At 43.1% G+C, this 19,528-nt stretch overlaps 1 protein-coding gene across 3 annotated transcripts in view; it reads right to left on the reverse strand.

Moving 5' to 3' along the window:
- Nucleotides 1–16,687, reverse strand: part of LOC119140819 (NAD-dependent malic enzyme, mitochondrial) — a 42,647-nt gene extending 25,960 nt beyond the window's left edge. For all 3 annotated transcript variants that reach the window (XM_037372451.1, XM_037372450.1, XM_037372448.1), the window contains exons 1-2: nt 16,565–16,687; nt 9,222–9,346 (exon numbers count right to left, since the gene is read on the reverse strand). In XM_037372451.1, coding sequence (XP_037228348.1) covers nt 9,222–9,329 — 108 coding nt within the window. In that variant the 5' untranslated portion in view covers nt 9,330–9,346; nt 16,565–16,687. The remainder of the gene's footprint in view (nt 1–9,221; nt 9,347–16,564) is intronic.
- Nucleotides 16,688–19,528: the final 2,841 nt, after the last annotated feature.

Below are 19,528 nucleotides of genomic sequence, written 5' to 3' on the forward strand. Positions count from 1 at the left end.
GGGGAGAGACTAAAAAAAATTTTTCAAAACTATTTGGCTGTAAAAAAAAAAACAACAAAAAAACAAACAAAAAAAAAAGTGGAAATTGCAGAAGTAAACATGTTTGACTGGTGGACTTGGTTTACGGTCTTGATGAATTTTTTACCCATTGGCCAAAATATTTTTGACATCTTGCCTAGGACAAACATATGGGTGACATGGGCAAATATCACGGGAGTAACAGACTTTTGTTTAAGTCTGCAATGGGCAGGCAACCCCTTTAGAACTTGTTTAATTGGTATTCCCCTGCAAGAGAATGAAACAAATTTTCATGGTTTTTGGAATGTTAAAACAGTGGATCTGACTTCCAATCAGAATGGTACATGCATGAGTCCAAATGGGCAATATGTTTGGCCTTCTATGTGTAATGCAGCATGGCAGAAAATGATTATTGAGAATTTGAATCAGCCACATCATTTACCTTTGCAGGAGTTAGACCTATTGGGTAGCGTTGTACCTGTTGAATATGTTAATGTAACTGCAACTGGTATGGCAGACTGTACCCACATGTCATCACCACTTCAACCCATGAATGGCACTGGAGTAATTTGGTTTGGTGACCTGTGGCAGTTATGGCTGACACATCAAGGTGAACGGGGGTTTTATACAGGGTTTCAAAATCTAACCAGTTCACCGGGGGTTTCCATGGAGATGTATCAGGGGGTTATCAGCTGCCACTGGGAGTCTTTCTGATATGTGGGGACAGAGCATGGCCAGGGATTCCTTTGTATCCTGTCAGTGGACCATGTTATTTAGGGCATTTGACTTTGTTTGCTCCACATGTGAAAGACTTATTGAAAATGACTCCACAATCCCATTGATCACAGAGGACACTGCGCACCTTTGATGAAACATGTAATGACAGAGTCTATCTACATTCCATAACAGCAAATGTCCTAGCCTCCATATTTATGCCGGGGGCAATGGCAGCATTAAATGCTAAGAATATACGAAGGTTAGCGTGCTGGGGAGAGAAAAAAATTAATCTTACATCACAGATTTTAAGTTCGTTACTGCTTGATGTAGATAGTGTTAGGCATGCTATGTTACAAAATAGGGCTGCAATAGATTTTTTGTTATTAGCACATGGACACGGTTGTGAGGATTTTGAAGGGATGTGTTGTATGAACCTTCCCGATCATTCCATATCAATGCACAAGAAGTTGTCACAACTGCAGGGAAACATGAAGCATATTCTTGCTGATGATGATCCCTTCGATGAATGGTTGAGAGGATTGGGGATAACAGGTTGGTTAAAGACGTTGTTGATGGAAGGAATACGCTTTGTTATAATCATTGTTGTCATGTTTTTAGCTGTTCATTTTCTTGTTTGAAGAAAGGTTTAACATCTATCGTGAAACAGACATGGATTGTCCAAAAAGGGGGATATGTAGAGGGATTTTTTAAAGGACTGAGGACATGTGTTACCATTGTCCATGTTGGACAACCCAGGCCTGTTAGTTGAAGCTGCAGAGCAACTTTAAATTGTCCTGGGAACAAGCAGTGGGAGAAAGAAAACAAGCTATGCACAAACAAGAACCCAGGTGCAGAGCAAGTCCTGGAAACTGCAAAATCCACACTCTCATCAGCACACTCTGATCAGGCACCTGCAGCATGCTCACCAATCAGCGACGGATGCCTGCATGACCAGAAACTTTTATCCAATCACCTGTGTGTAAAGTCTTGTGAGCAGTCGGTTTAAGTTATAAATATGACCTGTTTAATAAAGTGAGCACGGCATGTAGCCATATTGGTGTGATTGTTGTGACTTGGCCACCTCTCCACAGGGGACCCTCTTCAGTATTCAACTTAGAATAAAAAAACAAAAAACAAAACAACCAGAAAAACCAAAACAAAACCAAGAGAGCTTCCTTCCTTCTTCTACCCACCATCCCAGCAGCTCACAAGTCCTAAGCAGAATAGCTGATCTAAGTTAAATGAGGTGCAATACTACCTTCTACCTTTGGCACCTTTTCAGACAGACTGGATAAAAGCTTGTTAGAGATTAAACAGTTCCATCTTTCCACATTTAATTCCCTTTAAAAGCATGCAGATCTCAAGGAAGCTGAGAAAAGCTGCAGAAGTGGCAGATGCATGACCAAGCCACCTCCACTCCACAATCTCTCCATCTCCAAACCAGCTGGGCAGGACACAAACTTGTGGCAGGCCTTCTGGCCTGGGGCTGTGTGTACACCCAAGGAAACTAGCGGTTTCTATCAGTTTTCTGCCTTCTAAGATCTTTCTTTGCAACTGATTAGAAACTGCTGGTAGTAGTATTTCAAGCACTGCATTTCCTAGTGACATGACAATTACCATTTGCAATACATCTCCACATCCTTTTATCCTGGTTTCCCCAGGAAGGCAGACAGGCATTGCATATTGTACACCCTGGCTGCTCAACCCAACTGACACAGTTTAAAAAGTATTAAAATAAATCAAATGTGTCAAAAATCAGCATGGTGACAAAGGGCTATGGAAGGGGAAATGAACATCTGCTTTTAAATCTTCCAAGTTCATACAACCCTTCTTCACATTCTCTTGTCCCATCCTATTTATTTTGTCCAACTAGCTGTACCTTTGGGGTGGTTTTTTTGTTAGTTTTTTATTCTGAATTGGAAACACACTGTTCAGATATTTGCCAAAAGTCAGGGAGGTCATGTACACCTTTTTTTAGAGAATCAGTTTTCTCAACTAAGCTAATCTATCAAGAGTAAGGCTGAAATAAATTGGGCTGGAAAAGCTGGAAATGAACACAGATGAAACTGATGAATGCTCTAGCTAAATACAGCATTTGAGAAGATGACCACCCATATGGAAGATGAGACACAAGGACAGTTCCTCAGGAATCAGTCTGGGATTAAACTGCCACTTGCAGCACCATCACTGAATTATTATTAAAAATGTATCATGTATTCCTATGCACATGTGCCCAAGCATATACATAAATACAAATATATGTGTGTGTTTAATGCAATGTCCTGGAGATATTTGCTGAAGCTAAAAATTTGAGAGGCATTGTCAGTGCAGGAGAAGGATATTAAGGAATGAAACAACCAAACAATATTGAGGAACAGAGTAATAGAAAAAAGGGCTAATGGAATTCAACTGCACAAAATACTCCCTTAAGTGTGTGACTGTAACAAGAACTAGTGCCACAAGGTAGAAACATCAGCAACTAAAATACAGGAAGCATCACAAATTATTCAGTCACAAATTTGCTGCAAGCACACAGAAAGCAAGCATACAAATGTTACAGGTCATGTATTTCCAGTGAAGATAAACATACTGATGCACTCTACATGGCAGAATGGACATCACCAGTGTCAGAGATCATCTACTCATGCATCATCTGTTCTGTGCTGGAAGAAGAAATCCTGGCCCTTGAGCAAGAATCCAAAGCACTACCACAACATACATAACATCTTAACTGTCAGTACTAAACAAATGAGACTGTCCTAACTGTTCTAAGTGCCCAAGAAGCTTAAAATGCTGACTTGGCACAGCAGGGATCTCCAGCAGAATAAAAGGTCCTGAAGCCAATTAACTGTAATTTGAATCCCTGTCAGAGAGCAGAAATCAAACATCATGGAAGACTGGAAATATACACAGATGCCAGCAATGCAGTTACGGTAGGTTCTGCAATTGTTTGGCTGCAACAGCAAGGGCATTACTGAGATACTTCATGACCTTTTCTGAGCCACTCTAAACGTTCGAAAGCTGGCCTTCAAACATAAAACCCCAAACCTGTTGATGTAGGTATAGTATGTGTGGATAACTGGCTAGCTGAAAAAGGTCACATAGACATAGTCCAGCTGGCTGGACAAAAATGCACATCGCTCTCAGCTTATCTGAAGTAAAGCAAAATACACTGTCTTTGGCTGTCCTTGTTACACAATAACAGGAAGATTTTGGTGGGAAAAGAATGTTGCAGGTGGGAACAGAAAACTACAGAAGAGAAACTAGGGGTGGGCTTGGTATTTAGGCAACTAACCAATAATGAGCTTAACTTTTGTAATATGTATGAGCTAATTATAACAAGGCATAAAAGGTGACTGTAAGGTACAATAAACGAAGTCTGCTGATCACTCATATTGAGCGACTGTGTCTTCCCTCCGTCGCAACAAATGGCGCCCGAACAGGGACCCTAGAGAGGGCTGAACCTGCGAGCCACGGTTCGACGGAGATTCGGGTACCGGTCCTGAAAGCAGCGCAGGAGGCGGAAGGGCACAGTCCCCGCGCCCGGGAGCACCTACAGAGGGTCCCGCCGGCCACGCGTCGCCGAAGTCTCGCAAAGGCTGCAACAGCGCTGACGAAGGTATGGAGAGACAAGCGACGTACGATTCGCTCATATGCTTTTTGGAAAAGCGGAGCGTTCGGGACATAGATTGTAAAAAGGAATTACTCGGGTTATTAGCGTATGGGATAGCATCCGGGACCCCCGCGGCAGCGGCGAGCGGCGGCGTGCGGCCCGGCAGGCCCCTTCCCGGCCGCGGTTTCTCTCCGAGGCTGCACCCCCCTCCTCCACCCCCCCCCGCTCCGATCGGCGCCATGGCGATGCAAGCGGCCAAGCGAGCTGACATCTGGCTGCCCCCAGAGGTCAATCGGATCCTTTATATTCGGAACCTGCCGTATGAAATCACAGCGGAGGAAATGTAGGATATCTTTGGGAAATACGGACCTATTCGACAAATCAGAGTTGGAAACACTCCTGAAACAAGAGGAACAGCTTAAGCTTCTCAAGGAAAAATACGGAATTGAGTACAAACCCACCAACCCCGCCCCCCCCCCCCAAAAAAAAAAAAAAACCAAAACAAAAGGTGCTTCAGATGTCACCTACAAGAAATGGGTTTCTGCTTTGAACTAGCAAACATCTCTGTGTTTAAAAAGAAGCCTTTTTGCCTTGATGGAGATAATTTATTCTGTATTCTGTATTTATGCTGTATTCTGAATGTGGAAATTGGTTGGGACTAGGAGGCTGGCTTAAAGGCATTTTGCAAACGGGATTATTATTTTTGATCATTATTGTAGTAATAGTTTCTTGATCAAAACCAGCCAACACTATTTGTAAGCATTAGGCATATGTGGAAGAGAATGCCTTTATTTGAATCAGCAGTTAAGGTGTAGTTTAATCTGAGGCTGTGGTTTTATCTGCTTCTGGTGAATTTTTGAAGTGATGAAATCAGAGATACAAGGTATACTAAGAGTTATGAGGTAATAAGGTAATAATCTAAGTAAGGGTGCTGTCTTTTATATCTACAAGTGCAATATGCTTTTATGTAGCAGAGAGAAACTTTAACAATAATGTTGCTTGAGCGAGATGTGCATGTGACAACTTGGGAAAAGGGATATCACAACTGGAGTGCAACAGTGTTTCTACGTCTGGCAGAGTGAAATCTTTCAAGACCTGAGTTTAGACAGTCTAAAATAAGTTGTTAGTATACAGAAAACCCATCTTAAGCCTCTTTTGCTTACATAGTGTAATGGAAGTCAACTGCTATTGTAGAGAATTAATGATTTTTAATACATATTAACAAATACTACTATTTTACCTTGAGGCAGTTGAGTGAGAAATACTCTCGTGTAGCATTTGAGGGAATGTCACCATAAATCGCACTTACATTAAGACTGCATTTTTAATTACTGTACTCGTTAAGATTCAATGATGCCATTAAGGCTAAGGCCTTTTATCACAGATTGGTTCTGAACTAAAAGGTGTATGCACATGTAGATATGCACATTTGTGTTATTTTCCTTAATTGGCTACAAAATAATATAATTAGGTTGGGGACTAGATCTTGGGAATTTGTCTATTATACTTCTGTTTGTTAAGGAACGTGCATAACATACAGCACCCATGTAGGCTTGGCTTGTGGCACAGTTGTCAAATTTAGCATAGACATTCAGACAGATAAGCAACGTACTCTTCTTGTGTGTATCACCTACAAGCCATTATGGCTTAGTGTGTAAATCTGTATGTAACTATTGAAAAAAACACTTATGAATGTATATAGCTTAGAACTAATTTTTTCCCTTTGTTAATTCTTTGATATCAATGAGGTATTCTTCAGAAATTGTATGGACTGGTTGGTTGCATAAGGGCAGTTGTTATTTGGACAGAAAATTGTTAATGGTCAGGGATTTTCCACTAAAATATTTGCAAATATTCCTAGTCAAACATCATTTTGGTTTCTTTTTGGGTTTTGAGCTTGCATTAGTCCATGTTCAGAACTGTAAAATTACCTTTGAATGTTTTAAAACTTTTTGTATCACTGGAACAGAAAGAGCATCTAAATTAAAGCTTCAAGCTAACTTTATTTTTCAAGTATTTCTGGAATTATACTTCTGAACTGAGATTTTATAAGTTGGCTGTGTATTTTCCTGTGTTAAAACGCTGTTATTGAAGATGGTCAACCAGGCCTATGTCGCCCAAAATAAAAACAGGGGAATTGTGGATAACTGGCTAGCTGAAAAAGGTCACATAGACATAGTCCAGCTGGCTGGACAAAAATGCACATCGCTCTCAGCTTATCTGAAGTAAAGCAAAATACACTGTCTTTGGCTGTCCTTGTTACACAATAACAGGAAGATTTTGGTGGGAAAAGAATGTTGCAGGTGGGAACAGAAAACTACAGAAGAGAAACTAGGGGTGGGCTTGGTATTTAGGCAACTAACCAATAATGAGCTTAACTTTTGTAATATGTATGAGCTAATTATAACAAGGCATAAAAGGTGACTGTAAGGTACAATAAACGAAGTCTGCTGATCACTCATATTGAGCGACTGTGTCTTCCCTCCGTCGCAACAAGTATGCACCTTTAAAAGGTAAGGATGGGAAAGAAAAGAAAAAAATAAATGGTACAAGAAAAACCTGCTCCAATGACAAAGAACAAAGAGCAGATTAATCTGCACAAGAGGGAAGGGGTGGTTTTCTGTTAGTGATGCTGCCACCTTGCAGCTCTTATTTTAGGGCCCACATATATTAAAGGAGACCAGATGTTCTGTAGAGTTGATAGGGACTATAAAAATAAACATAAGCAACTAAAACAAGTCATAAAATGACAAACTGCCAGCAAGAGATAAAGCCCTTTATCTATGCCTGTATGAATATGAGATATATATGCATGAGGCACTGTGGGCAAGAAAAGCACAAAGGGTAAAGTACTCTGCATATTTAGTCAATCATTTATTTCTCTGGTGAATTTCCAAAATACATTTCTATACAGATACTGCATCCAATATCAAGCAGTTACCACTTCACTAGCTTACAGATCCATTCCAACAGGTGTCACCCTTAACAGACTGATGCAGAGCCAAACAAACATGGGAAGTTTTTTTCCCTCTCACAAGTATCTTTTCTTGGTGACATTCAGAAGTTTAAAAAAAAATCAACTATTAATACGCAGCTCGCTGCTCTTCCCTTCTCCTCAAAAAAAGGCATTAAAAATACTGCCTTGTGCTCAGTCCACCAGAGAATTCCAGGCTTAAAACAAAATTAGAAAGATATTACCACCAGAAAAACAGTAAGAAATGACCTATTGTTTTTGTTTCTGAATACTGTTGCATAATCAGCACTTGGTAAAGCTTAGAGGGCTTGAAATAATTTCCACTGGCATGTCAAAGTGTTTCTAGCTCAGAAAAGTCTCAAGATAATCTGATCTTGACAAATCACACCAATCTACTCTTTTCTCCTTCCCTGACACAGCAATCTCAATTTTACTTTTGTAGTCAGCCAGTCTCTAACAGTTCTCTCTGTATAGGCAACCTGTATTCACGCAGTATCAAGGCAGCTCACACTATACTATCCCACACAAGAAACTGTAAGAAACATGGCTGCAGGTCTGTATGTTGTTTTCTTCCTTTCTTTTCACAACACTTAGGAGTCATGCTTGCCAAAAGACCCACTGCAGCAATTCTCCACGTAGTTACAGGCAAAACACAAGGAGATGCAGCATGCAGTTCCCAGCTTAATATCCTCCCCAGCTATTTTGAGCCCACTGGTCAACTTCTAATTTTGATAAAGAGAGGGACGGGGAGAAGGTTTTGCTGTGCAAAACAAAGAGCCAGCCTAGCCCTTCTGCTGAAAGGCTCAGGGTTATGTGCCTGGCTTGCCACCTGGCCAATTTAACACAGAACATGCTTATTTGTGTCTACGCATGGGGCACATGGGAAGGAGCTAAGAATACAGGGGGAGAGAAGGAGTCAGGGCCATGGGCAGAAAAGGAAGGGAAGGAAATTTACAGCGAAGAGGATATGTAAGGCATTATAGGAAGGGAAAAAAATAAAATCAAGAGAATGGGGAAAAGGAGAAAAGCTAAACATTAAAAACACGGGATAAAACTATGGAAGTCCACCTTCCATTGCTAAATTGGCTCAGGAAATACCCTGTCTGAGGCAGCTGGATTTGTCACCTTTCTTGGCCGCTTTACATGTCTTGGCCCAGCTACCAACACGTCCTCATCTCATTTCTTACTAGTTTTAGATTACACATTAATTGTTTCAAGATTCCTGAAGGCTACTACTGCTCTGGGAAAAAAAAGATATTGGGGATTGGGTTGTGGAAATGGGAAAATTTTTGTGAAGGAGTGGGAGGAAGCTGCTTTTTTAGGAGAAGTTCCTCCCAGTGCATGGAATTAACATAACATTTCTACCTCCCAGCTAGTGCCATTCAAGGCTTATTTTTAGATGCTCTCTGTCCAACTCTCTGCACAGGAATGTTTCTTACTGATATGGCTTGGTCTCAATTCTGTCTTGCAGGAAGAAGCCAGGACTAGGACAAAGAGGCAAAGACTTTCCATAACTAGCAAGACTGATTTCAGAATTAACTTTTGCAAACTATAAGACTATCTGCTAAAGCTTTACTTCAATTCAACCAGCCCCATAATTAAGCCAATAACCAGCAAGAACCAGTGACTATCTGGCACAAGGAAGCAGCGGTATTTATTGTGTAAACCACAGCAAACCAGGGGACGCGCAGGCTGACAGAAGGAGAAGCTGTTACTGGAAGGCCTTGTACTGTAAGTGTCCAGGTACTAAACTTGAAATGCTCACTGACTCCTCCATCTTCTGTACCCTTTTTTGGCTGTGGCCCAGTACATGTCCTAGAGGTGGTTTAACCCTGGAACAAGGCTCACTGAACAATTACCAGATGAAGATAAGATATTTGACGATCACACACTACCAACCTTGTTTGTTCGTGGGTTTAACATCAGTGGCTTGCCTTTTTCTTTCGTATGTGCACTGCGACACACCATCATGCAGGGAGTGGCAGCTACTCTTAGTCGGGAGAACATTTTTTTTTATACTGCACCTGGGAAAAAAAAATCATTCATATACAGAGGCAGTGGAACCAGTGTTCATATTTGTAGGCCATCTATTGTAAAAGAAATAGGCACATGCTAGATAAAACTCTTTGCTCTAACACTGTGATAGTAACTCAGAATCACCTTGCAGCAGCCAACTGGAAGAAAAAGGAATGCTTTACAACGAGAGTGCATGAGCGAGTGGAGATAAAATACAGGGACACTGATGTGAGCTAGCATTGTGCTGTAGGCTGTAGTCAACCAGCATTCACTATGTGTTGCCTTATAGCTGCACCATAAACCCAGAGCAGAACTGCCATTAGCAAATATTAACCTTCTGTGGTGACCCTGCAACTGGCACCAGTGCAAATACCAAGCAGGGCAGAATGACTTGGCCTAGTGCAGCAAAAAGATTTTAAGCTGAGTTGCTCCAGCAGCTTTCTGAAAATGAAATCTTGTGGCCTGGACAAGAAAAAAACCTAGATTAGAACAAAATGTAGACTTAAAATGGTCAGAAATTCACTGAACTCTGGATTCCGTGCTTAGATTTTTTTAAATTCCAAGCCTAAAAAAAGGCTATTTTTAGAGAGAATATAGTCTTTTCAATAACTGACATGTTTCCCTAACAAATAAAAAAATTGTTAGTATCACTCAAAGCTTAGTTCTTAATCTTGCCAGGTGATAACTCCTAAATCCATTTTACTCAAATATTAACTGCAAGCTCTTTGGAAGAGAAATTATCATTTATCATGTGCTTGTAAAATGCAGTACCACCAGGGAATGTGTACTGGACTCATCTCTAAACATTATTTCACCAACACAGAGAGACAACAGCAATGACAGTGAGACCATACAGAGGACCATGGCCTGTATGAAGACACATTAAGATGGCAGGCCAGAAAGGACAGATGTATGCAGCTTGGATGCAGTATCATGCAGAATCCTGACACGGGGAGAAGAAAAAAAAACAACCAACAAATCCCTTTAGCAACAGGCCTATAGAGTCAGTGGAGAAAGGCAGAGATCCGGGATCAGCACAGCAGGGAACCCCTCTCCATTGCAATTGGTGTGGGTGGGGGACGCCAGCAGCCAGAGCTCCATCATCCCCTGGCCCGGCTGCAGGTTCACATCCAAGAGACATGCAAGGACAGTAAAGCAGGTATGAGCCATTTTTAAGGAATGAAATGATGCATGGTTTGGATTTTTAATTTCTTCCAGATGGAAGCCAAAATTAGATTAAACAACAAAACTTCATTATCTTAAATATAGCCTGAATACTTTAGAAGACCTTCTTATAATCAAATTTACACATAATCAGCTTTTAAAATGGCACACTGATCTTACAAGTTACAATCTAAGGATTTTCTTCAAAATCTTCCCAAGCATTAAGAGAACATGCAAACATTTAATATTTTTCATCAACAGTTATGCCCAAGTTTCTCTTTCACCTACTATAAAGCATAGAGGAAAGCAGCACTGTTATTCAGCAGGATCGCTTTCTCTCATCCTTTATTTGTTTGTTTAGGCCTTGCAACTGAAAAAAAAATCCACTCAAAACCCATGTGTTTAGTTGTTTCGTGGTGAAGAACATAAATTTACTGTGTGGAGACAGGATGAATGGAAGCCTTGCCAGCACCACAAACAAATGTTGCTTTTAATATGATAATTCCTCCCTAAACCAGCCAGCAGTGGACTAAACACCACTGGTCTGCCAGAACTTGGGGCAGCTGAAAATCAGGATCAGATAAGCAAAATTCATTTTGTGCTGCAAAACAACCAGCCTTTAGGAATGACAAATTCGGTCTTAACTGTTTTAAATTCTGATTGTTCATTTGCCATTGTTACACAACTGTGAGTCCATCTCCTTATGCACATGAGGCTAAAAGTAATCTGCGATTACAGGATTACAGCATCGCAGCAAACCTCAGCCCAAATCCCATCAGTCTGGTGTTAGGGGGGCTTCAATGGGTCATGAGCAAATGCCTTAAACATGGAATTAAAAAGTAGGCCAAACAGCACACCTCAGCCTACTCTAAGTTTAAATTACTTTGTTGCAATTAATAAGCATTTAAGAACCAAACAAGATTGTGGCCCAGATTTCTCTTAACTTGATCAATTAACTCTCTAATCAAGAGAGAAAGAGAGAAAAAGACTTTTCAGGGGTGTGATTAAAATCTTACTTTATTCTCTTCCCTATGAGAGAGAAGACCTGCTCCTCTCCTCTGAGGTGACATACCGGCACGTAAAACAATTCTCTTGCTGGGGGTACTTCAAATGCATAAAGCAAGTGGGAGAATCAGGCTTCATTTTTCACTCAGTCCCTCTGTTTATATGCAAGAGAGATAATCCCAGTTAATTTATATCCAGCATAAAACCTGACTGGTAACTCAGTCCTGAGCTCTTCTTTCCCTGCTCTTCCAATCGGTTCCTATTTCCATTTCAACTCCATTCTTGCACATCTCCTCTAGCTCCTTTTGTGGCAACTTTTAAACATGTCTTACCAAGAATCTGCCTCCAAAACTCAGTTTAACGTGGCTCACCCTGAAAACACAAAGCAAGCATCCTTGCCTTATCCCCCATCCATACTCCTCTGTAGGAGTGCCAAGAGCTCTACCCGCATGGCCATGGCCCTCCATGACTCATCTACCCTCTACTCCCCACTCTGTTGGCCGCCAACTTGGCAAGAACAAGCCACCCATCAGCTCATGTCTTTCCACTTTAGAAGTCCAAAATCCTCCTCAAGAATACATGCACAGGACAATCCAGAAACCCTTAGGATTAAAAATCAAGGCCACATCCGTACATGCCACCAGTGTCTTGATGTTTTTTACAGCGAAGCTCCCAGGCTGACTCTGCTCACCCACAAGCAGAGGCTCACAGGGGGGCTTGAGCCAGATGCAGCACTGGGGTAGCCATAAAATTCACACCAGGAGTTTGGGATTCCCGCTAACAACTTCTCAGACAGAAGATGCCAGCAGACAATAAAAATATTTTAAACGCAGCACGGTACAACTGACAACAAATAACATGCCCTGGGCAGCACCACTTCCCCTCTGGTCTCATGGGGAAGACAGAAGGGATATAAAATCTTGTGCCTAGTGGCTAGTACTTGCCAGCTCTGCTTCTGCAAAGCATTTTGGGCAGGCAACAAGGTGCAAGGAGAGGTTTGGAAAAAGGGTCCCCAAACAGATACCTGGTTTCAAGGAGACTAAAGGGTTGGGTCATGCTGCTTCATGGGAAGGTTTTTAAATGGTTTATGATAGGTTTTGTAGAAGAGGGGCCAGGCTTGAGATGGTGGTGCTTTAACCATAAGAAAAAGGAGAGATTATTTTGATGGTAGAAGCTGTCAAAAGGGGGGTGTTGCCATGACATGAAAAAATACATTGCACAACCTCAGCCCTCTGTCTCCCACGAGGAGGAATTAGGAAAAAAACAGAGGAATTCAAAGAAGAATAAAATTCCTGCTGAAATACGTGTCTCCATAACCAGAACAAGGATTTCTTTTCTTCTTTCAGTACCTGACAATGGTAAGGACTAAACAAGACTGTTGTGCACCACTGGACTTAAACCAATACAATGGGTAATTTTTTATTTATTACCACATACATGCTGTGTCACAATTTAAGATAATTAAATTCTTCGGCATGCCAGATGACAGCTCTCTGCTGTGCCTTATCAGGAGGCATCTGGCCAGGTCAAACTAATTACCAATACTGCACAAGTGCCCTTATCTAGGAGCAAATGTTTTGCTGCTGCAATTATGGATTTGTTAAACTGCAAAAGTTACCTTTAAGGGAAAGGTTCCTCATACTTTTAAAAGGTACAATTATGTTGCTCAGAGTCAGGAAGCTCAGTGTCAATTAAAGCAAGGTCTGCTTCAATTCCTGCACAGGCTACCTGACTCGTCGATTATACCTTAGCAAGGAGTATCTCTCAGTGGACAGCAACATGCGCTCCATGACTCTGCAGTCTTCCTTCACTTTGAAAGATGGCTAAAGAGAAATCTATTTCAAGTATTCCTGAAATCCTGTGTAAATGAACAGTTCCAGTCTTTCTTTCATGTACAGAAATTACCAAGACGTGCATTAATAGAAACTTTTTCTTGATAAACACAAGCTGGATTTATTCATTCAAGCCCATACAGGCACCACAGTTTCCAATCTTTCTGGCCTCAATCAGTTTTGGTATTTTGGGCACCACTGCTCTAGGGCCAACAAACATTTTCTCTTACATTGCCACAGCAATCTATCCAGTGAGTCTGCAGTAACCCCAGGGCTGGTGTGGATACACCACCACACTATCTTTTCTTTTTTTTTTTTTCCTAAATGAAAGAAGCCTTGACACAAACCAGGCACACACTAGCTGGCTTCATCACTTCAATAATGATAAAGCAGTTGAAAATTATTACATTAGGCAAGTACCAACTATAACTGCATCTCCCAATGAGACTTTTACTCAAGAGAAAGCAGCTTTCCCTGCACCTGCCACCCTGCAGTGCATGCTTTGCAGATCAAGGGGGAAGGGGGCACTTGCATTTTACAACAGGAGCATCCCAGTGTGTACGTATATGGAGGAAGGAGCAGATTGATGAGGCTGGGCGATGCTGTCCTGCACAGCAACTCAGCATCTCCGATTCCCTGAGCTGACCAGACACTGTTGGAGGGAGTTAGCAGAAAATGGTGGTAATAATATTTCAGGTTCCTTCCAGCAAAGTCCTGAGCTGTCACTTTAAAGGATATTTCTACTGTATCTTGAGATCTGCAGATTAAAAGGAACAAACATATGGGGAGGTGTTACTAATAAAGTGTTTGGCAGTGATAAGCTGGTCACTTTGGATGCAGATCTTCAAGATACTGAAACTACTTTTCTTCCCTCTTATTCTGAGGCAGCCGGTTCAGCAAGGAGAAAAATTAGATGTGCAGTAATTCAGTGGAGAAAGTTAATAACATGAGGCTTGAAACATCCAGCAAATATAGCACACTTAGGCAAATTCAAAAGTGAATAATAGCAGAACACCTTTGCAAAAAGAGCATGTGTTCTCTAAATTGCTTTAACTTACAATATTATAAAACTTCTTGCAGCACAACTAGAAAGTAGGACTAAATGATTTGATATTGGAGTCTTGGTTCATAAAAGTTCTTATCACACTACATCAAAGAGCTATTTTATTATACATTAATGATCTGGCCTAAATATTTTTCTGAAGTCAGTCCATTATCTTGTACTGTGGAAACTGCAGCAGCATCTACTTTGACAAGAAGATGTACTCACATTCTTGATTTTATTCCATTTGTCTGACTGGGAGGGCTACCAGTAGTAAAGGTAAGTGCATCTGTGTATGTGGGAAAAAGGCCTTATCCTGCAGAATCCTTAGAAAGATTGCAGAAATACACAGAAAGTCACTGTTGCTTTATTCTGCAGAACTGGTACATTCCTGTACTAGAACTGTTTTCTTCTGTTCACAAATAGGGATTTTTTTTTGGATAGGAGAGTGAAACAAGGATGTTCTCAATAACTGCTACACACTTATAAAAGGGAATTCTTCCCAGAACAGCTCAGCAATAAACACTGAGAAACAAAGCCACATGTTCATTTAGTGCCAATCAGGTAAAGTATAAGCCTGCAAACCGCTTATAAACATCGCTGTGCACTACAGTTAGGACTTTAAATTACAGAAGAATCTGAAAAACTATCCGTAGTAACAGTGAAGTGCTCCTTCTGTTGCAATAAAGGGGCTGCCACCAGTCGTAAAGATGAATGTTCAATTAGTACTCACTCAAGCACAGCGCACTACCATGCATTTTGACAGCTTTGCTCTTAGTTTGCAGAAGAAAAAGCTTCAAATCTTGTCTGCACTCATGCTGCTGACTCGTAACGCTACCACACAGGACTCTCAGAAGTTTTGTTCTGGGACTGTTAACACACACTTTCTCTTAAAATACACGCCCAGACTAAATTTCTACAGACCTTATGTCAGGCACTGGTGGCTGCACACACACATGGATTACTTGCAGAGTTTCATATTCTGTCTGCCTCTTCCTGTTACCCACGTATGTACACAGATACAGATTTCCCTTTGCTGTTCACTACTTTTTGGAATTAAGAATGCAAAGATACCAAACAATAGCTTGCTTGGCTACAAGACTGTCCTTTTTTATCAGCCCCTTAACAGGTTGCAAGTTTTCACGTTTCTTCAAGAGATTGATGCCATGATACAACACACCAAGTTGCTCAGAGACGAGCACTTATCTGGTACCATTTAACATTACAGTGCAGCAAGTCCAAGGGGCACATGGAACCTGCAACAGTGGCATTTCAAACAGCCACCACCACTTCTTTTAATAGCCAAGAAGCAAAACCCAATGACCAGAGAGACTAGCTCTAAAAATACCAGGCAGCCTGACCATGTTTCCTCTTCCAACCCTGCACCAGCAGCTCTGCAACTTCCCAGCTTTCACTCTCTAGCTTTTAGGCCCATCAAAGTTCACCACAGGTTGAAAGTCATCATGGGGGTCCATCAGCCAACACCGAGGAGCTGCAGAAAGAGCTAAATGTGGGGAATTTGGGGGCAGCGTCCTCCCAGGCTTGACCCGAGGAGCTGCTACCAATGATGGGGCTTGTTCTCGGCTACTTGTCACCCATTTTGACAGCTGGTAAACACACACCCTGCATGGCCTGGGCAGCGCACGCCCTGTTGCCTCTGAGGCAGGACCTGAAGTATTTTCCACCCGCCGCCAGGGCCGGCCAGGCCGAGGGCGGCAGGCCTCCGCTACCCCCCGCAGCAGGCCGAGCCTCGGGGCCTGCCGACACACAGGGGTGAGCTGCTGTTGTACTAGGCTTCAGTCGGCCCCAGGGGACACGGAGCTCCCTCCATCCCCATTCCCGGCTCCCGGGCGGGCCTCGTGTACCCTCACAGGAGGACGGGGCTGGCCGCATGCCCGGGCCCTCCCGGCCCTCGGTGCCGCCCCGGTCCTGCCCATCGCACACCCTCCGGCTGCTGCTCGGTGGCACGCTCGGCCAGGGCACGAAGCGAGCGGCCTCTTCTCACCCTGGCAACACGCAGGCGACAGGGCCGGGGGCCAGGTTTCAAAGGGGGGAGGCAGTCGAGAGAGGAAAGGTTGCAAGGGTCGAGGCTCTGGAAAAAACGCCCCCAAAATACGGGGTTGTAAGGAGACAAGAGACCTTTTGTACGCCGATTGTAAAATTGTTATCAGAATGGGATCTACCTCCTCCTGTGGCTGCTGCCCTCTGAGTGATGCTGGCTGAAGATCCGTTTCTATTGTGCAACGGCAGCTCCCATCCGCTGAAGCTCCGTCTGCCTCGGAACCCGCCACTGAATGGAGCAAACAAGGAGACACCGGGGAGGGACACCCCGGAAGGTGGGGTGTTCCTCATGACTGACAACCCAGCGCAGCCAATGAAAAGGAAGCCGGCTCGCCAGCCGGCGCGACTAATGCGCTTCCCGCTCCGCGGCTCCCCGCCCCGACGGAGGGGAAACAGGGCCAAGCATAGCCGGGCGCGGCCTGTTAAATATTAATTAGGGCAGGAGCGACAGCGAATCGGCGTGGAGAGGCGCGGCGCCGAGCCCAGCGCCTGAGGGGCGGGGCTCCCGATAAGGGGCGGGGCGAGGGGTTGTGTGAGGGGATGGGGTCATGAGGGACCGTGACGGGACCGGGGCTCGTGACGGGACCGGGCTCGTGAGGGGACTGGAACCGTGAGAGGGTAGCAGCTGCGAGGGGACAGGGGCCGTGAGGGGACAGGGGCTGTGAGGGGACCACAGCTGTGAGGGGACAGGGATGGGGGCTGTCAGGGGCCAGGGGCCGTGAGGGTGCCCACAGGCACCTAGGGTGGCAGGGCTCCTGAGGGAGCACGGAGGGCGAGGCAGTAAGGGCAAAGCAGCAGGAAGGTAGCAGAGAGGAGGTCTTTTGGTGGCAGGGGAACAGAGTCCCCCTGGGTATAGCTGCTTGAAGCAAGACAGACGCTGCTTCCCAATGTCCGGGGCCACAGTGCTGGATCCCCTACACGGATCAGAGCTCCTCAAAACATGCAGAGCCACAGCACTGAGGAGTTATCCTCTGCCTTATGTGCTGCCATACAGAGCCTGAAGGACTGGAATACCCTTTGATTAAAACAGAAGGCTTGGCAGAAGATGGCGAGGCAACTAATGCTGCAGGTCAGCAATAAAATTACCAGGCCCAGAAAAGAACTGTGATCTCAAAAAGCATCACACTTCATAACATAGGGTTGTTAGTCCTAATGCTGGTCTCACCTTCTTAATAGAAACTATACTCTTCCTCAGCTAAGCTTTCACAGTGTTTGGAGAGGGAAGGTATAATGGTATTAAATGTGACCACTCAGCTTGTCTGAGACTTCGTCTGTCTCCTTTCTAACCCAAACCCTGAGATGTTTTCCAGTGTTGCACATTATGAGGCTGTTAATTCTCTGCTGGCACTTAATATGATTTAAATTGTTAGATGTACAAATGAGCACTGTGCAGTTAAGAGAAGCAGAGTTGCTGTAGTAACTGGAGCAATAATATATAAACCCTTTTAATCAAAACCTTGTCTAATCATGATTTTGAGACCTGTCATGAAGTGCATATTCTGCTGCTTTCCACCATCAGCATGACACTGACGGCTTTGAAATGTTTCTGAATAATGTGGTGCTGCACCTATAAACAAAGGGGATTGCTAAAATAACATGCAAGATCATGACTTTGTGACTGACTAAAAACTGAAGGCATTTAAAACCACCAGACTTCATACCCGAATAGCATAAATCAGTATTGCAGTAAACTCATGTCATTGTAGACTGGTTGAGGATCTTGCCCCATATAGCTAACGAACAGTTTAACGCCTTGCTGAAATATACTGCATAACACTCCCTTGTGAAAGAATGTCTGTCTTGAAAACTGTGTTGTAATTAGTCCCAGAAGAGAAAAACCTCCACCCCAGGGAATGGGATTTGGCAGAACTGCAGGGTCTGAAACTTCCAGCAACAATTTTTAATGGGAGGGAGAGCTTTCATTTCTAGACAGCACACCCATGACTTGTGCCAGCATTTCCTCCCAGCAGCTCTTTGGTATCAGGTTCATTCCCCAATGCAGACTCACCAAAACTTTGGTTTGAGGTGGCCGTGCTCCACCTCAGTCTTGTATAGTTGGGCAGCAGCAGCTTGGAGCGATATGTCACAATACAGCACAGCCTACTGCCTGATAACACCAACTTGGCTTGTCCTAAGGCAACAGGGGTGCTTTATGTCTGATTTATATAGACAGCAACTCCATGTACCGTGGGACTCTGCTTTCTCAAGCCTGTTCTTCATCTCATGCTACTACATAGCCACCGAGTGACTGTTACATGTATTGCTAATTCATGCAACTGCCTGTGCTGTAGAACAAGAGCAGCAGTTATTTCTTCTTCCTCCCAAGGACTTTTATCACCTTATTTGGTGATCAACACAGAAGAGTTTCTTTTGGCACACACAATGTTGTTGCTTTGCTGTTGCCAAGAGAACAAGTGGGAGTCCTTGGCATTCCTCAGCTTGGTAAAGCCAACTGTCACAGCTCTGCTATCTCTTGGCTGTACAGGAGCAGCCTCAAGCAGTGTCACAGCTCACTCACTACAGGGCACGAATTCATTCAGAAATTTTTAATACAACAGGAGACTCTTTGACTGTAACATCAGATTTCCTGCATATACAAGGCATGGAATTTTACTGGGGTTCCTCTTCAGAGGAAGACAGCGCTTTGTGCTGAAGTAAAATGCGTCTCCCAAAAGTAATCCGATCACAGTTTGAAGGTATACATCAAGATGGTTTTCTTAAATCATTTCCACTGTCCTAAACCCACGCTGTATTCCCCATTTGATTTTTCTGCACTTTTGATCATTTGCTGTTTGTTCTGTCTCTCTTTGCTAAATCACAGAGTTGGATACTTCCTGTTTCATTTTTCTCATGATAAATAAACCTTACTGATTGTAACTGAGTCCCTCTGATAAATTAAATAGAAGACTTTTGTTTCCCATCCTTGAGATAATTTTGTCTCTCCTTTCTGTAACATTTCCAGTTTTTCAAATATCTTACTAAAAGCAGCAGCACTAGAGCTGGACTCGGTGTTCTTGGTTTTTATATCACTGATTCTTAATGTAATTTTTTTTTTAAAAAAAATCACTTCTTTATTCTACTCTGCT

This window comes from Falco rusticolus, chromosome W (genome assembly GCF_015220075.1).
Source record: "Falco rusticolus isolate bFalRus1 chromosome W, bFalRus1.pri, whole genome shotgun sequence".
In the NCBI taxonomy this organism is placed as follows: domain Eukaryota; kingdom Metazoa; phylum Chordata; class Aves; order Falconiformes; family Falconidae; genus Falco; species Falco rusticolus.